Source organism: Triturus cristatus, chromosome 1_2 (genome assembly GCF_964204655.1).
Source record: "Triturus cristatus chromosome 1_2, aTriCri1.1, whole genome shotgun sequence".
NCBI classification, from domain to species: Eukaryota; Metazoa; Chordata; class Amphibia; order Caudata; family Salamandridae; genus Triturus; species Triturus cristatus.
Window position 1 is genome coordinate 940894580 of NC_140580.1, and position 18047 is coordinate 940912626.

Below are 18047 nucleotides of genomic sequence, written 5' to 3' on the forward strand. Positions count from 1 at the left end.
AACTGAAGGGGCCAGGGAAAGTTAGCTGCTGGATACAGAAGGGTAATATGGATAATGGTAATAAGGGTGCAGGGATTCTGTGGGATTCTTGGAGGGAGGGCTGGTTATTTGTAGAGAGATGGGAGAGTAAGCCGCAGGTTCAAATGGAGCTATTTAGGATACAGGGAATAAAGAACTGAGACGAGAACTTGTAGGCCTGCCACTCTGTAACCTTGGGGTGAGTGTGATTATAGGGGAGTGTCCCCAGCTGTCCTTATAGGAGTACTAATGCATAAATCTAAGGGGCATCAAAAAGTGCTCTTCATAAAAAGGCAAGTAGGCCTGATTGCATGTTTTATGCAGTGTATTGTCTTATGTGTTCAGACTGACAACGACATGACTATCTAGATAAAATATAACACAGCACAGGACACGCTTATCAGTCCTCACAGATGCCTGGGACACCTGGTGGCCTATCCACGAGGGCTGAAACTTGTTGAGGAAAACCAGGATGTAAGGACAATTTATCCAATTAAACACCTGCTTCCATTGTTTTAAGACATGCCGAAGGTACTCAATCATAGAGGGATACTGGGATGTCCTTTAGGTATTTTTACTCTTATCACCCATCAGATAAATATAACAAAACCTCCCTGAAAAATGGTCTAGCCCATCTTGGTTTATTGGGACCAGTATGAGACGTGGTGATGAAGCATGACACTAAAAGAGTTTGTGCGGGTTTACAACAGAACCCACTGAGGCTTTGTTTTTAGGTTCGGGTTCAACCGGCCGAAGATCCAATATAAAGGGGTAAAGGGTACCTAGACGTGGTGTATAAGAGTTAGGAAGACAATATCCTGTATTCCTAATCAAAAAATCTCCCTCTTCCTACCAGAACAACAGGAACTGCCTGGAATAACAGTGCATGGGTTGAAAGAAATGAAGGGACCTGGGAAAATGAGCTGCTGGTTGCAGAAGGGTAGTATGGATAATGGTAATAAGTGGGCACGGAAAAGGAAATTCTGTAGGATTCTGGCAGGTAGAGCTGGTGATTTGTAGGGTCTGGAAGAGTAAGCTGTAGGTTGGAATGGAGATCTGTAGAATACAGGGGGAGTCAGCTGCAGAGTGCTGGGAGAGAGAGCTGCAGGGAAGGATGTTATCTGCAGTGAGCTCTGAGGGCAAATTGTACAGTGAAGTTTTTTTTTTAAATATCTTTGTATTAGTTTCATTGATAACAAACAAAAAACTTGGCATATCACATGTGGAGACACAAAAGTTCTGGTTCATGTGGCAGTCTTTTTTGGGAACATAGGCAATTTCAGGAATACATCACAGAGGTTGGAATGCGCATCAGTGGGACACAGAGTTGTCTTCAACGGGGGTGTAGGTGCAACACATATATCTCCCCTATTAGTATTCCATTTAGCCCACACAAGGGACCATTTTTTGGGGCAACCTCTTGCTACATACACCGTTTTCTCCTTGAACATACACCAGTCGAGATTAATTTTCATGTATCGATTGTAGGGGATGACACCCTCCCCCCCCATTGCTGAGCTATATCTCTCTTGGCAACCATAGCTCCCAGGGTGGCCCAAAGTTTCTCAGCCTCTGTCAAGTCAGTGGGTTCCCAGACGTTAAGCAAACACCTCTTGACCTCTGGTTGGATATCTTTACATAGGACTTCCCTCATGACTGCATGTATCCCCCTCCAATACCTCTGGACCCGCTCACACTCCCAAAGGATATGCATAAAGGTGCCCACCTGACCACACTGCCTTCTGCAAGCGTCCCCCTCCCCTCTTCCCATACGGACCAGCTGAGGCCCGGTGACGTAAATTCTGTGCAGAATTTTAAATTGAACCAGGCGCAGCCGCGCGGAGATTGCCACCTCACAAGGGGAGGCGACCGCTTCACGCCACTCTTCGTCGTCAAGCTCTAAGCCGTCCTTGCCCCAAGTCTCATGTAGCTTATCAAGGGGGTCCAGTGTGTTAATAATCAGCTTTTTGTAAGTTAGTGATATGGCCTTCTGTGGAAGCAACCCATCCAATAACCTGTCCTCTAGTGTGGGGGACTCGGGGAGGGAGGAACCCTTCTTCAAGCTTGTGACCAGTGCGTGGCAGACCTGCAGATAGCGGAAGAACTCCATGTGTGTGAGCTCGAACTGCTGTTGTAGTTTGTCAAAACAGATAATGTCACCCTTCACTCAGAGGTCACCTATCCGAGATATACCGATAAGATCCCACTTGTCAAAACCTTAGAGGAATGTAGACTACCGAGCTGCTCCGAATCCCATAAGGGGGTCGCCAGCGTCAGTCTCCGGTCCCAACACAGACTCCTGTTCACCGTATGCCAAATATGGACAGAGAGCCGGATGGGCCCAGTTAAGGGGAATTTCCTGGGGTTTGCATACAGAGCTCTGTTGTACTTCCCATCCGGGAGCAGCCACCTGTCCATGGCAAAGCCCGGGTCGCCCAGTGTACGATATGTACCTTGATTGAAGGCGGCAAAATGGGCAGCCCAATAGTATTTCTTAATGTCAGTGAGACTTATACCACCATGGTACTAGTTGAGAACTAATTTGTTGAGTGCTATTCTAGGTCTCTCATCCCATAACAACTCCCTCTGTAAGCCTTCGATTTCTTAAAATAACTCGCGGGGACTGGGGTGGGATAGTTTTGTAGGGCGCAGAGGAAGCGGGGCAGGGACATCATCTTAAAAAGAGAAGCTTGGCCGAGCAGCGAGAGAGGGAGTGCCCTCCAGTTAGCAACATCAGATTTCTCTCGTAGCAGAGCTTGGGGTCCGTGGTGACAAAGATCCCAAGGTAGCGAAACCCATCCTTCACCACTTGTACCGGACAATCTCTGGGGAGAGCCGGAGAATCGCCACCCAGTGTGTAGAGATTTATTCCAATTGATAGAGTAGCCAGAAAATCTGCCAAAGGACATGAAGATGTCCAAGACACATCTGAGAGACATCTTGGGGGAGGCCAAATAAATGAGAATATCCTCTGCGTAAAGCGAAATGCGATCCTCCCACTCCGCCGACCACCGCAGACCGCGTATGACCGGGTCGCGACGGATCCAGGCCGCAAGTGGCTCCAATGAAAGGTCGAAGAGCAAGGGTGACAGCGGACACCCCTGCCTGGTACCCCGACTTAAACCAAAGGAGTCAGACCGTTTGTTGTTAACTATTACCCGAGCCAGAGGCTCCGAATATAGGAGTTTGACCCATGATACAAATTCCGGTCCAAACCCCAACTTGGAAAGAACAGCAAAGAGATAAGGCCATTCAATAGTATCAAAAGCCATGGAGGCGTTCAGAGAAAAGATCACAGCAGCCTCCCGGATGGTGTCCGCCCTTCCCAGTACTCCATGCACCCGTCGCAGATTCAGGGTCGTATTGCGCTGAGGCATAAAGCCTGACTGGTCTGGGTGTACCAAGGTACTGATTACCCGCGACAGATGAGTGGCCAAAAGTTTGGCACAGATTTTCGGCTCTGCATTAAGCAGGGAGATGGGTCGGAAGGAGGAGCATCTATCTCTAGGCTTTTCCTCTTTGGGGATGACCACTATCGACGCCAGACGTTGGTCAGGCGGAAGCGCTCCCACACTTCTACTCTCTTCAAACATAGCCCTCAGATGTGGGGCAAGTTTACTGGGACGTAATTTGTAGAGCTCGATCGGTAGCCCATTGGGACCCAGCGCCTTTCCTGGTCGAAGATTTCTGGACGCCTGGGGGATCTCGTCATTGGTGATGTCGCTGTCCAAAAAGCTCTTATCGTCCTCAGAGAGGACCGAGAGTTGGATATCGTGCAGGAGGTCAGCAGAGTCAGTTTCAAGGAGGGACGATTGTGTTTGGTACACAACGCTGTAGTGCTCAGCAAACTCTCTAGCGACTTGAGTGGGATCCGTGATATTTCCACCCGTGTCGACCGTCAGTTCGGGAACAAGTCTGTTACCCCTTTCCTTCTTGTCTAACCAGGCGAGTAGCTTCCCGGCTTTGTCACCCCATTCGTACACTCTTCAGTCTCTTTCTCTCCCCCAAGACTTGGCCCGGTCTGTGGCGATGCACTTATATTCATCCTTCTTCAATTGCAAGAGATGCAGTGTATCTGGAGGACCCCCCTTACCAAGTTCTGTTTCCAGTCGAAGGATCTCACCCTCAACCATCTCAAGCTCTTTAAATTTTTCTTTCCTGACCCCCGCTATAAGAGAGAGGGCTGTCCCTCTAATAACCGATTTAAACGCTTCCCAGAGTATTTGGGGGGAGTCAACGGAGCCCGGGGTCTCCTGAAAGAAACAGTCGATAGCTTTCAAAAGGTCTTTGCGAACAGTTGGGCTTTGCACGTATCAAGGATTAATGGGTGCTACCGTGTCAACCCGCTGGTCCCCCAGAACCAGCTGGGCCCATACGGGGGAGTGGTCAGAGATGCCGCGCGCCTGGATACGGACCTCGTGTAGTTGTGTGAGCTGGGAAGCAGGCATGAGTAGATAGTCAATGTGTGAGGCGCTACAGTGTGCGCCGGAGGAAAAGGTGAATTGCGTGTCCCCGGGGTGAAGCGCCCTCCAGGCGTCCAAAAGGCCAAATGCCTCCAGGAAGTCAGGGAGCCAAAGACCCGAAGAGCCCACCTCATGGGGGGGGTTACAGTCCAGTGAACCGGATGCCACAGCATTAAAGTCACCTCCCACCAGTCGGAGGCCCTCCGGGAGGGAGAGCAGTTGAGTACCCAGGTCCGTGAATGTTTGGCTTTGCAGCCCGGGTGGGACATATACCGAAATTAAGGTTAGCGTATTACCCTCCCACTGACCAGTGATTGCAACATACCTCCCCCGCCCATCGGAGTGCGAAGATTGGACTGAGAAGGGGAAGGAGTTTTTGACCATGATTCCAACGCCCCTAGACCCAGAAGTGAAACCGGAGTGAGCCATGAACCTATATCCCCATCTGTTCAGGGCTTTACACGTGTTACCAACCAGATGCGACTCCTGGAGGAAGACCACATCTGGAGAGTGGCGCTTTAGGTATTGCAGGACGAGAGTACGTTTCATCTTGTCCCCGAGCCCATTCACATTCCAGCTAATTAAAGTAAACTTTTATCCCAGTGCGTTCCCATAACAGTGAATCTTGCGGGAGTCCTCCTCCCAGAGCCATATTAATCATTGATGCCGGTTGAACAACAACAAACAAACAGTCCACCCAACCCAACTCCCCCTCCCTGCCCCCCTGCACTCTGGGCATAAACCAGCCCATGGAACGAACTGTGCAGAGTGCCTGTCGCCCCAAAAAAGCCACCAACAGTTGCTAAATGCGGGTATGGAAGCTCCAACCCCCCACCCCTCCACCCACCCCCTGAAAAAGAAGTAATTTCCCAAGTGGGGCAGTCACCAGTCCTCCTCACCCACCCCCAGGCAGCATTGCAGACTAGGGATGAGACCCCCCCTCCGTCCCCGCAGCGTCCGGTCACACCAACGCTGAAATGGACGCACCCGGCGGGGCACTGGTAAGTTGTTGGCGCCTGCCCCCTCAGAGCCCACCGTCTCCTGCTGCCAGTACTGTCACTGCGGGGGAGGGGGGGCAGACCACACAGCTGCAAGGAGGCACAATTGGATACAGCACCCCCGCCCCCCAGGGTGGACGGACTCACCGCTGCAGGTTTAAATTTACTTCTCTCCCCCACGTCGGTGCGGCATCCGCGACCCAAGATACACTCGAGGTCGCGGCCTCAAGCTGCAGGCAGCCCCCAGGTTCTGGCAGGCAGCGATCAGTAGGTACGAGCCCGGCTGGCCAAAGAAACGGCTCAATCGGGTCCTGGGCACTTCCAGTAACAGTCCCCCTTTGTGGGACACTGATAAATTAGGCGGATCGGTGGGTTTCGGATAACGGGTCTGGAGCTGCTCTCAAACGCGGCCATCACGCTGCCGCGCGAACCATGCCCCCGTACAGTGAAGTTTTGCTGGATGGATGAACTGCAATGAATGCAAACTTAAAGTAAAATAAAATAATTTAAAATAACTGGCAGGTAACAAGATGAATATTTAAACATGGAGGGGATGGTGAATAAAATATTGGCATGAAACAGAAACATACACGTGAGTGAGAATGAAGTTCCCTTTTAAGAGGCACAAACTGCAGGCACCTCACTTTGGTTCCTCGAATACCCAATCAGATCAGATGGGGCCTGTGCAGGTTTGCATGGGCAGTGCTTTGAGAGGGCTGGGTAATGCCCTTGCTCTTGCTGTACTTTCTAGAGTCGGTGATCGTTCACAGGTGTAGGGAGGTGTTGCAGCAGGAATGGGATTTGCATAGTACAAATTGTTGGTGCAAACAAAGTACAAGCTGCACTTGAGTGGATGGGCCTTTAATCCCCGGCTGAGGCTTAACATCAAAAAATCAACAATGCATCAATGACAGTGAAGCACATTAGGCCTCACAATGTTTACAGTAGATCTGCATAACCATGAAGGTTTATTAGCAGATTAGTTAAGTTACAACTCAAAACTTTCAAAATTAGTCATAAATCAATGATCCTATAATTGCATTCGCCAGCATAATTCAAAGCGGTTCAAAGTACCAAGTACAAAGACAGAGGGCCCGATTCACAGAACTAACTTAAGACAAAATCCTAAACTTACTACCATTTTGGTATTCACAGAAGGCACTTACTTATTTTGGTATTCACAGAAGGCACTTACTCATTTCGGTATTCACAGAAGTTAGGAGTCCTAAGTTTAGGACTCCTAAATGCCTTCTGTGAATACCGAAAGTCTTAAAATTAGGATTTTTCTCAGTTTAGTAGTAGTATAGTTAGGACTCCTAACTTTAGGACTCCTAAATGCCTTCTGTGAATACCGAAAGCCTTAAAATTAGGATTTTTCTCAATTTAGTAGTCCTAAGTTTAGGACTCCTAACTTTAGGACTCCTAAATGCCTTCTGTGAATACCGAAAGTCTTAAAATTAGGATTTTTCTCAGTTTAGTAGTAATATAGTTAGGACTCCTAACTTTAGGACTCCTAAATGCCTTCTGTTAATACCGAAAGTCTTAAAATTAGGATTTTTCTCAATTTGGTAGTCCTAAATTTAGATTTAGGACTACTAAATTGAGAAAAATCCTAATTTTAAGACTTTCGGTATTCACAGAAGGCATTTAGGAGTCCTAAAGTTAGGAGTCCTAACTATACTACTACTAAACTGAGAAAAATCCTAATTTTAAGACTTTCGGTATTCACAGAAGGCATTTAGGAGTCCTAAAGTTAGGAGTCCTAACTTCTGTGAATACCGAAATGAGTAAGTGCCTTCTGTGAATACCAAAATGGTAGTAAGTTGAGGATTTTGTCTTAAGTTAGTTCTGTGAATCGGGCCCCCACTGTTTAAAGTTGTCATAAGCAAATCGAGCAAATTCAGCATCCTTGAAGGGAAGATTTCTGAATATGCTGGGTTGGGAAAGTCCATGAAATAAATAAAGATGCCTTTTAGTTTTGTATTTATCTTGGCACATTTGTGGTGCTTCAGAGACAGAGGTCAAATGTCAGGCTATGTTTCCACTCCTCATTTTTAGGTCCCACCTAGACAACGCTTGCGCTGTCTCTCCGAGACATGCAGTATACACTTTAGTGTGGAAGCTTCATTGAAGCTCCACCCACTGTCCGCCCATCTTTTCCATTGGCTTAGGTCAGTAAATTCTGCCTTCTGATTGAATTAAGGCTTGTTAGTCCTGCCTCATGATGATTATATCGTCATTTGTATCCTTCCAAGGCTACTGGCCCCTTCACTCTCCGCACTTTGTTCTGGCCGGTGCCTAATCACAACGGTGCGCACGTGAGGACGTGCTCGCTTCCTGTTTTTTTACCTCGAGGCAAGCGTGTGATGAGTGGATACATGTGTGCACGCGCGAGACTGCAGGAGTGGACGGATGGCAAATTTCACAATTGCCAGGCAACCCGGGCTGTTTTACTTTTCCGCTGCCCGGGTGTCAGATATCAGAGCCGGGAGCTGTGACGTCAGCCAGAAATGAGGGAAATAGGCGGGGAGGGGGCAGTAAGTAGGGAACCCGGTTCAAGTCTCGCATCGGCTCACCATCTTGAAATCCTTGGCAAATAATTTAATATCCCCATGCCTAAAAATACACAAAAATGAATTTGTTCTTGTGTGATGTAAGCAACTAGTGCTCATATAAATCACTTCGCATACTTCCAGGTCGAGTTCGCGCTACATAGCCTAGCCCTTCCTTTATTTCTTTAACCTATAAAACTTATCTTCCCAGAATGAGGCTTGGAACGCACTTCTCCTCCCGTGTGATGTTTCTGCCAGCTACCTTAGAAAACCCCTGCCCACACAATTTAATCTGTGCTAAAATGAAAAAAAATAGTGAAATAATCCCACTGCAAAATGTGCTTCATCACGCCGCATAATTTGACTTTCGTGCTGCATCGTTTAGTGAATGCTGAAGCACAATTTGGTGTTCCATGGCTGTCTCATTGTAGTGCCTTGAACAGCCTACGGGAGTAAAGAGTGTCATGCATCGCTGCCCTTGGCGATGTGTGCAATGCAGTGGCGGCAGAGGGGGGCTGCGTGTATATGATCGTGAGTGGTGAGACGTCCGTTCCTTTTTTTGCCGCCATCCGAGGGGCGCCTTCTCTTGTCTCTCGCGTGCTGCCGCCCTGAGTCACTGCACAGCTCGCCCGGCTTCAGCCTCCACCGTTCACCGGTAAGTAGGGAATGGGCGAGCGTGAGCAGTGGCCTGGCGGGCATTGGGCAGTGCGTGCTGCCGTCTAACCCTGATCCATAACTGTTCACGGACCGCTGACATCCGAGGTGGTGGAATTCCGCCACAGTGGTCCTGACCGGCTGGGAGGGGAAAGGTGCCGTTGCCTGGCCTTTAGGAGGTGGGCCCTGGCTGGCCATGACTTTGATCAGGCAGGGGCTTTCATTACAGAGGCAGAGGATAATGTATCTTCGGGGGGGTGGCGTGCCTGCAATGTGTGATGGCATCTTCATGCCTCGGAGGCCCGAGGCGTGGCGCCCTTAGCGTTACTTGGAGCAGTGGCACTATTGACAGGTAGCATCTGGTTGCGCACCTGGTGGAAATAGGGGTGCTAGTTGTCAGGCTGCAGTGGGGATCAACTGCACGCATCATATTGTCATGTTGCCCGTAATATGTTACAGAAGGTCTAGCTGCCATAAGACCGAGGTGGGTACGGATGGGTGAGTGATCAGTACAGTGGTGGCAAATGCGTCTTGTGCCACGGCAAAGGGGTGCTGACTATTTTGCTTTACTGCACTGGGCCTCTGTTGCTGGTTATCCTTGTCTTCTTTGCTGCTTCCCTTTTCCTCCCGTGTCGCGCGTACCACGGGAGTGGGCGCTGCAAGAGAAGGGGTCCTCACTGCACGTGTTTGACTCCTGTGTCGCAAGGGTCGGCAGTACCCATTTGTTTCCAGGTCTCGATGCAAGGTAAGTGTAGGCCTTTGAAAGTTAAAATGCTCTGACTCCTCTGTAAGCTGGAGTCATTGCAACAGTTTTTGTGCGTTCACGGGATCAAGTGGAGTTTTGCCCACTATCATGTAATTTTTAAATAAAAATGAATGAACTTTGTTTTATCAATAGTGTACGTGGAAGCATAATTCTCACTCCAACCTTTGTCAGCAGTTGTATATTGTGTATTTTGCTGGATGGTCGTGGTGCTGGGAGCAAAGATGTTAGGGCACCTTTAGAAGTATTTGAAGGAACATTTAGATGAGTTTGTCTCTAGATTTGTTTTTTTAATTTTTATTTTCGTTTTCAACATGGCAAACGTTGACCTTGTGATATCGGGTGCCTACGCTGTGGCAATGCAACACCAACAGTTGTATCAATATGTTATGATCTCGCTTGTGTTGCCAAGTAGCCTTCAGGCTTGGGTACACAAGCCTGCGCTGGCTCTTTAATTCGCTGCCACGTGATCTCCACGTGTCTGCTGTAATTGTGCAACGCCACTGAAGGGATAGTGCTAGACACTAACTGTGTTTACACCTCACTTCTGTTAGTCGTATGCTGAATGATGGTTTTTATGCGTGGCGTGTGCATGAATAAACGTGATCATACATTGATTTGTCTTGAGATTTATACATACATGTTTATCCTGAATGATTGCCTGATACGTTCGTCTTGTGCTGGTGTGGAATGGTCGTTTGTATAGCACTTCACCTCGCCAGGCTGCTTAGAAATAACGACTTAGGGGCAGATTTATGAGCTCCTTGCGACACTTTTGCGTCACTTTTCCCATGTTAAAAGTGACGCAAAAGTGGAGCAAGGGGCTCATAAATCTGCCCCTTAGTGTAAAGTATTTTGTTTGAACGTATTAGGCCCTCGGTGGGTATCGCTCTCTAATCACCCGTAAGAGTATCCATCTGCCATACTTTGTCATCTTGGATAAAATGCCGACTTCAGATCTTGTCTGTCCCTTCCTATATGCATGCATAGCCTCTGCCCCCTTTTCTCTCTCTCTCTCGACCGCTCGCTCTCTCTCTCTCTCTATCTCTCCACACTATCTCTATTTCTCTTTCCCTGTTGCTTTCTCTGTCACACACTCTCACACTATCTCTATTTATCTTTCATTATTGCTTTCTCTCTCTGTCACACACTTTCTCACTCACACACAAACTGGCACCCTTCTTTCTCCTTCCTTCTGTCTCTCCATTCTCTCGGTTTTCACTTACACACACACATTCGCAGAGCTTATTTCTCTCCATATGTTCCCATACCAGGCGTATCACGCAGTTTGGTGCTTACTTTCCCTCCATATTAAACAAATAGTAAATGTTTCAGCAACCAGGTTAATATGCTGCGTGATTAAATACATATAAGGTCCTAAAGGCGAGACCGATGCATTGCAAATGCTTGTTTAAGGTGGGTACTAGTGTTCAAAAACTCCTCTCACTTTGCACTTTAGAGAAAGAAAATTAAGTGAATTATGTGGCAATTTTGCAGGGGTACATGAAGTGTGAAAGAAAAGCCCGTAGGATGTCATTTGTTCATAACACACAACAAAATGTAAATACCTGAAAATGAACTGCACACATTCAGCAGTTTGGAAAGCAAAAACGAAGCACATATTTTTGTAGTTGTGAAGTGTGAGGGAAATACAAAGATTTTAATTGTCTGACATCAAATCCAGACACTTTACTTGGTGATGCACAAATGAATATTCACTGAAACCAGATTTACACACATTACCATTTTTGTGCAGTTTAGGCTTATCATTAAAACTACATGTCTGTGCAAATTTGTTGAGCATTTCAATGGAAAATGTGCTGTTTGTAAATGGCATGCACTACCACACAATGCTTCAGCTACATTGAAGCTAGGTGGGTCACAAATCTTTGTTGGGCTAAAGAGTGGGTTGTGGTTCTAAAAGGTTTGGGAAGCTCTGTGCCAGGCTGAAGCAAACCAGGACAATTTGTGACCGCAATAAAGAAGGAGGCGTCAGCAGGTACAGCCTCTAAAAGGGAGAACCAAATGAAGATTCAGTCTGGTAAATGAGAATGGATTGGCTCAGGAGTCTGACTCTTTGAGTGGGAGCAAATAAGGCCTCTAGCCTCAAGAGAGTGGGAAAGGACATCTGAATTTTACTCGCTCAGCAATGCAAAATTAAACCACACAATTCTCTACAAGGTGCAACACTCCCATGGAAAGGAGATCAATCAGGATTAAACATTTTACAATAAAGCAGTTTCAGCCTCATCCCCAGACATCACACAATGGACGTTTTCTCCTGCGTGGCCTTCAGGAGATATCTCGTAGCTCTATGATAGTTTGCAGTCAGCATGTCACAGGCACAGGTGTGGAAATTCAGTATTCATTCTCTAAGGAATGCATACAGCTAACGATTCTCTCAGAAACAAACACATTTGTAACATTTGTAATTTGTAATTGTTATTTAAACTGAGGCCTACATTAACTATGGCTAACTTAACATGAATGTCACACTTGATATATTTGTGTTTGCAGTGCAAATTCATATATAAATGTTATGCAAAATAGTAACACAGCATCACCAGAGGGATGCTGTTAGAAAGGTGTATTCCCGACATGTTCTCACAGACACTCCCAGGCACCCTCTGACACTTCTATTTATTCCACGCAGGTTCGCACAAAGCACGGCGAAGTGATGCCAACTCTGGATATGATGTTATTCGACTGGACAGATTATGAAGACATGAAGCCCGATGTTTGGCCCTCAGCAAAGAGGAAAGGTAATTTTGAAAGATCCCTATATTCGTCATTACTGGTAACAGGGCAATTGCGTTACTGGACATTATTACCTCTTTGACATGGAACGTCCTTCACGCGTCAGCTTCTCCCTCTTTTCTCTCCATGCCATATGCTCATCCGTCAACTATGACCAAACTGTAACTTAACTGTGACCTATTTCCTCTAGATAAAAACAATTTAAAAAACCTTGAAGGTGGGAATGGGACATCAGTGCCCGAGGATGAGCCGTGTGACCATCACCTTGACTGCCTCCAAGGTAAGCAGATACATTTTCACGAAGACTGTTTTTCAATAGTTGTGTTGATGTTTTAGCACAAAAAAACAGTAGCGCTTTCCTGGGAACGGCCGCCCACCGCCTCTCCCTGTCCTCTTCAACTTCCTTCTTCCTGTCTCCAGTCCCAGCAGCAAAAAGCAGCAGGTAGCACCCTGGCTCCCAGGCTCCCCTAAGCCAATCACAATGCTGCAATGCAGTGTTGTGATTGGTCTGAGCGCCGTGGTTCGGCATTCAGACGGTAACAGGGAGCCTGTGCATGTTTCCCACCAGGCTGTGCATTACAGCCTGGTGGGGAGCATGCAAAGTGAGCATTAGCCGTTTGGCCGGCCCAAAAGGGCGGGCCGAACAGTCATGCACACTTCAACGGAGAGCAAACTCCTCCTCCCCTGCTCTGGCCAGCCCCGCATGAAACAGAGCCACTGACTGCGATAGGAAAAATAAAATGATAATAACGATAAGTTATTGTCATATTATTTTTCCTTTTGAGCAGTGGGGCGACGCTCCTCTGTCTTAGCGGAGCAGCCGCCACTGCAAAAAACATTAAAGGCAACATGCAGCACTACACTATGCTCCCTTATCAAACTCTGCTGCCGAGCTTCTGCATGTTTGAGTCCCTCCACAGCTCATGGAAGCCATCACACGATTCATAGCACAGACAGTACCCAGCCATAGAGGCATATTGTGCCTCCTGGTATCCCACTGTATGTTTCTCAAGCTGTTCAAGGTAACTTTCTCATGCAATCCCACAAAACATGGTATGGTGATTTGTATTGCACTTTGTGAAGAATTTATATGGCCTTGCAGTGCTTTTGGAGTTTGGGTAACTTGTGGCCATGTTTTTGAGGATTCTATTAGAGACCAAAGTCTGTTTTCTGATTGTTTGAATTTGGTCATCAGTAACAAAATGCTTTCTGATATAAATTTGGTTGTGTGTGTGTGTGTGCGTGCGTACGTTTGTGTTGTAATGGTTATATCAAAGTTTGCATTTATTAGTAAATCCAGAAATGTAGCATGCAGTCTAACAAAAAGAACCCAGACAAAGGAATTTCAAATAAACCTGCATTGACCAGTTTGACCAGTTATACATTCCAAGCAATCTGCTGAGTCAGATTATTTTCCTGAAAAAAGTGCTCTCCGGTCGTTACTCGTGCAAAGACATTTCAACACTTGGATGGTCAGTGAGCTTGTGTTCCTGGGTTTTTCAGTGGAAAGCTTACCTTGGTTTGCAAGACCTCAGGCTTAGTGGCACTCACACTTTCTCCTGATAAGCCTTTGTCATGCCTGCAGGTAAACATTGCATTGTTCGCCCATTCCTTCCAAAGAGGGGGCTCATATGGGCTTAAAAGCTAATGCTGTATCTCCTTATTGTTCTACTTTTGTCAGGCCACTAAATTAGTGATTGCAACAAACAGCATCTTTTCTTGAACTGACAATGCTACAAAGTGTGTTTCCTTCGAAAGCATTACCTATTGATCATCTGGCCTGAAGCCCCGGGTGTATTACTTTTGTAAGTCATGAATCTGTTCTTCCTTGAACTCTAGTGCAACGTCCTTTGTTTCCTTCACAGGGTTTTGCTGTGACTTGCGAGAACACATCTGCAAACCACACAACCGCGGACTCAATAACAAGTGCTACGATGACTGCATGTGCGCCGAGGGTGAGTGAACCCCCCACAACAAACTCCCTTCAATGTGAAGTTCCTTTCTGCACATTTCAACTGGGGGGGTGCATAACTCGCATCATTTTCTCAAGCGTAAATCCATGCACTTAACGGAAAATGATGCAGAATTATGCGCGGAGGGTAATCCAGCATTTAGTGCTACTTTCTTATTGCAAAGTGCACCCTCTCATCCAAAATGGACCCGAGGCTGCATTTTCTGCCACAAAAATAGCTCTAAATGTAACAGAACACAAAGAGCAGCAGCCAGCAGCCGCTCTCGACCTCTCAGTCTGTTGTTCCTGCGCTTTTGCGGTAGGATTGTTGCCCCACCGATTGCTCCAGCGTAATTAACAATACACCCAGGCCTAATTTTAACACGAATTGTGTTTATTAGTTCCAAAAGACTTCAGTGCATCATGGCCGGCTAGATAATAGCCTTTCAATTACCCAAAACAATGACTAAACGTAGGACTGAAAGATATAGAAGATGCATGGGTGCTCCTCCTCAGAATTTACTAGTGAGACCAAAGGAAGGGCTGGAGTCAGGGGCATCCTGCAGGCTGGATGTGGTGATGTGACAGGAAAGGGACTCAGAAGGTAGGGATGAGCGGACACGCGATAAAGATCTAAAAGGGAGTCCGGATTAGTGGAGGCAAGAGCGAGACTGAGATGGTATAGATTTCTTCCACTAACCCAGTGTAAGAGGTAATAGCATGGGCTGTGATAATCCTTCTGGTGCAACATAACATAAGGCCAAGGTTTTCATATTAAACAAAGAAAGATATTTTGGGGACTGTAGTGAAGGTGCTTTAGAGGGAAAGAGGCAACAGTAACTACAAGTAGGCTATCTGTTTCTTGGTTTGAACTGACAGCAGTGAACACTCCACCCGGTGGAAAATCAAACTTTGGTGGTTAGCGGAAAACACAGGTTTTCACTGCATTTACCCTCCTGATGCTTCCTCTAATGGTTCCGTCCATGCTTCATACACAGTCCAGATACACGCCACCGCCCACAATGACTGTGCTCAGGCTGGGACCAGAAGCTGTCGAGGCACAGACACATGTCCAGTTGAAACTTTTAAATGGCCATTTTGAATGTTCCCTTCTCATCCGCAGCTTCCCACACACCGCAGGCCAGTGGGAGAGTGATTGAACCACCCAGAGCAGAGCAACACTTCAGATTTCAGAACTAGTCTTTTCTCTCGTGCTGCTCAGAGAGGAGAGGTTTTCTGTTAACTTATGATCTGCTACTTGAAGGATCACAGACACCTGATTGCCAAATATCTTTTATTTGATGGGAGGGTCATCTGGGGTCTTTCGTGCAGTCAGGAGCTCTTATGTTTTGTGTTTGATAGGGTCTGGAGTGGGAGAGTAGAACACCAGTACAGGACAGCCCTCTGTACTTTTATATTTTTTTAAGAGAATGTAAAGAGTGTGCTTAGAGTCCTCCATTTTTCAGTTCGTACTTTCCTGCCACCGCTTTTATCATGATGGACCCGACTTTCAGACATCATATTGGGAAATGTGTCTGCATTTACTTAATTTTTCGTGAAAAAACAATATGCCAGTTCTCTGTCATTGCTTTAACTACCAGTACTTCCCCATTTCATTACTACTTCACAATCATTTTGACCTACCACCACTTCAGCACAGATCCCTGATCCTAATGCTAAACATAACACCAACCCAACATTACATCAATTTAATTTTAAAAAAAGAAGTTAAGTAGCCTTGGTTTAATCCCAATCCAAATCCCAAAACTATATAATAAAGAAATAAATCAAATGACGTCAATACTAACATTAGATATAAAGGGAAATAAATCAATTTAAATGTAATTTAGTTAAAAAATAAGCAACCTTATGCTACTTCTCATGCTAACCCTAATGTTACCCTAAATTAAATTCTATTAAGTTCAGTTAAACTAAGGGCCTGATTTAGATCCTGGTGGACGGGTTGCTCAGTCACAAGGGTTACAGATATCCCCTCCGCCGAAATATAAATCCCATAGAATATATGGTATTTATATTTCGTTCCTAAATGTATATGTATTCTAACTAATACCCTATATCAAATTACATGTAATTCTAAATTAACATTAACCTTATCCTGGCCCCAGTGTCAACTTTAAACCTACCCCTAAATTAAAATAAAGCGATACACACCTACCCTAATCGAAGCCTAAATTACACAAAAGCAATTAAATACATAATTAACTTGTTTCCAACCATGTTGCTATGTTACGCTTACCTTAATACTCGATGAGCAGATACTTTACTCCAAGTGATGGGGTGTCTCAGCGATGCCATTTGAAGTAATGGCATTGAAATATGATGAGTTAAAGTAATGGGGTTTCAGCAATGAAAGTTGAATAGTCTGTTGAATGTTGGAAGGCGCATCTCTATTGGACAAGGGAACAGAAGTACAGGTAGCATTTGAATCACTGAAATACCTGCATCCTTTCTCGCAATATGAGATGCAGCTTTTAATCTTTATTTTTTCAAATGTACTCACTTTAATCTTGAAAGCTGCAGTTAGGTTCCAATACCAGTAGCCAAACGTTACAAAAATTGACTTATTGTTTGAAAATTACTGCATATCCCAGTTTGTAGATGAGTGTAATGAAAATGGTGTAAAGTAAAAACTAATCATAGAGAATTCGGTCTAGTAGGGTCTCACTAACATGTTTGCCATCCTCCTCCATCATATTCCTACCCCTATATACTCAAGTAGGGCCTACGTCAAGAGTCAACGCTGCTTTCCTACAGAAGGACCAGTACCCAACATACCTGAATGATATGTTGTAATAAGGAATCTCACAGAATTCTGTAATAGGCAAGGGTTTTGATGTTGGTTATTTCCTCTGACAGACACTTGGAGTTTAAGATATGCAAAGTGATAATCCTTCTTAGATTCTATTCAGAGGGGTGATCTATTGTTTGGTCAACTGCAATTGTGCATGTATTTGTGATTTTATGTATGTCTGATAGTTGCCATCCTATATACAATACAGAAAGACTCAGTTGCTTATGGTGACTAATTAGTGGCAAATGCAGTGGGCTTGATTGGTTCATTGGGAAAAGGTATGTCAGATGCAACAGGATTGATCTGGTTATTATGAAAAGTTACAACAAAAGAAGTAGGCCTAACTTATTGTGACATGCATTTATTAAAGTTGATAGGCCTGTGATTACACTGCCTTAAAACAAATATTTTGTTACATAATAGTTTTGTGTTACTTGCTTTCCCACACATAACTGTAGTAGGTAAGGATTTTATTGTAGGTCGTCAAATCCTTGGGGTTGACGATTTGCACTATTATAGCCCTTCTCGACACTATTAGGAAGGCCTAGCAGATGTGTTTGTCTGCCAGGCCCTTGTAATAAACAATATAGAAAAAACACTCTACACGCCTGCATTTATACTTTGAGTGCCTTTTAGTCAGCCCTCTTATTTCTCTTTGAATATTATTCACGTTTTGCTTATCCCCGTGACATCATAGTATATGAGGCAATGTATTGGCCCATTTCTGCCATTGGCTCTAATGCCATGTGAGTCACTGCATTTTACCAGGTTGAATGTGGACAATTGCCTGAAAATAATTGCACTTCAATGCATGGGATGATGAGCTAGTCATTTGGTTTTCCATTTTTTCCTTTTAATTTCTTTCCTTCTTCATTTCCTTTTTTAGAGTGGTCCACAGCTTCCCAAGTAGTCCTACCAGGCCACTCGCTTTACTCTTATTGTTTTAATTTATCCTGCATATGTTCATTCAGTTTGTGTGTCTGTTTTACTGTAGATGAGTAAATGATTGAATGCCAGAATGAGTAAGCGGCGGATGAATAAATCTATGAATGCAAGGATGAGTGTCATATTACATGTAT

The 18047-nt window shown here is 45.5% G+C and overlaps 1 protein-coding gene across 3 annotated transcripts in view; it reads left to right on the forward strand.

Moving 5' to 3' along the window:
• The window catches only part of DRAXIN (dorsal inhibitory axon guidance protein), a 202949-nt gene that overhangs the window by 182649 nt on the left and 2253 nt on the right, over positions 1-18047 (forward strand). For all 3 annotated transcript variants that reach the window (XM_085615397.1, XM_085615407.1, XM_085615401.1), the window contains exons 4-6: positions 12102-12210; positions 12396-12485; positions 14071-14160. In XM_085615397.1, coding sequence (XP_085471523.1) covers positions 12102-12210; positions 12396-12485; positions 14071-14160 — 289 coding nt within the window. The remainder of the gene's footprint in view (positions 1-12101; positions 12211-12395; positions 12486-14070; positions 14161-18047) is intronic.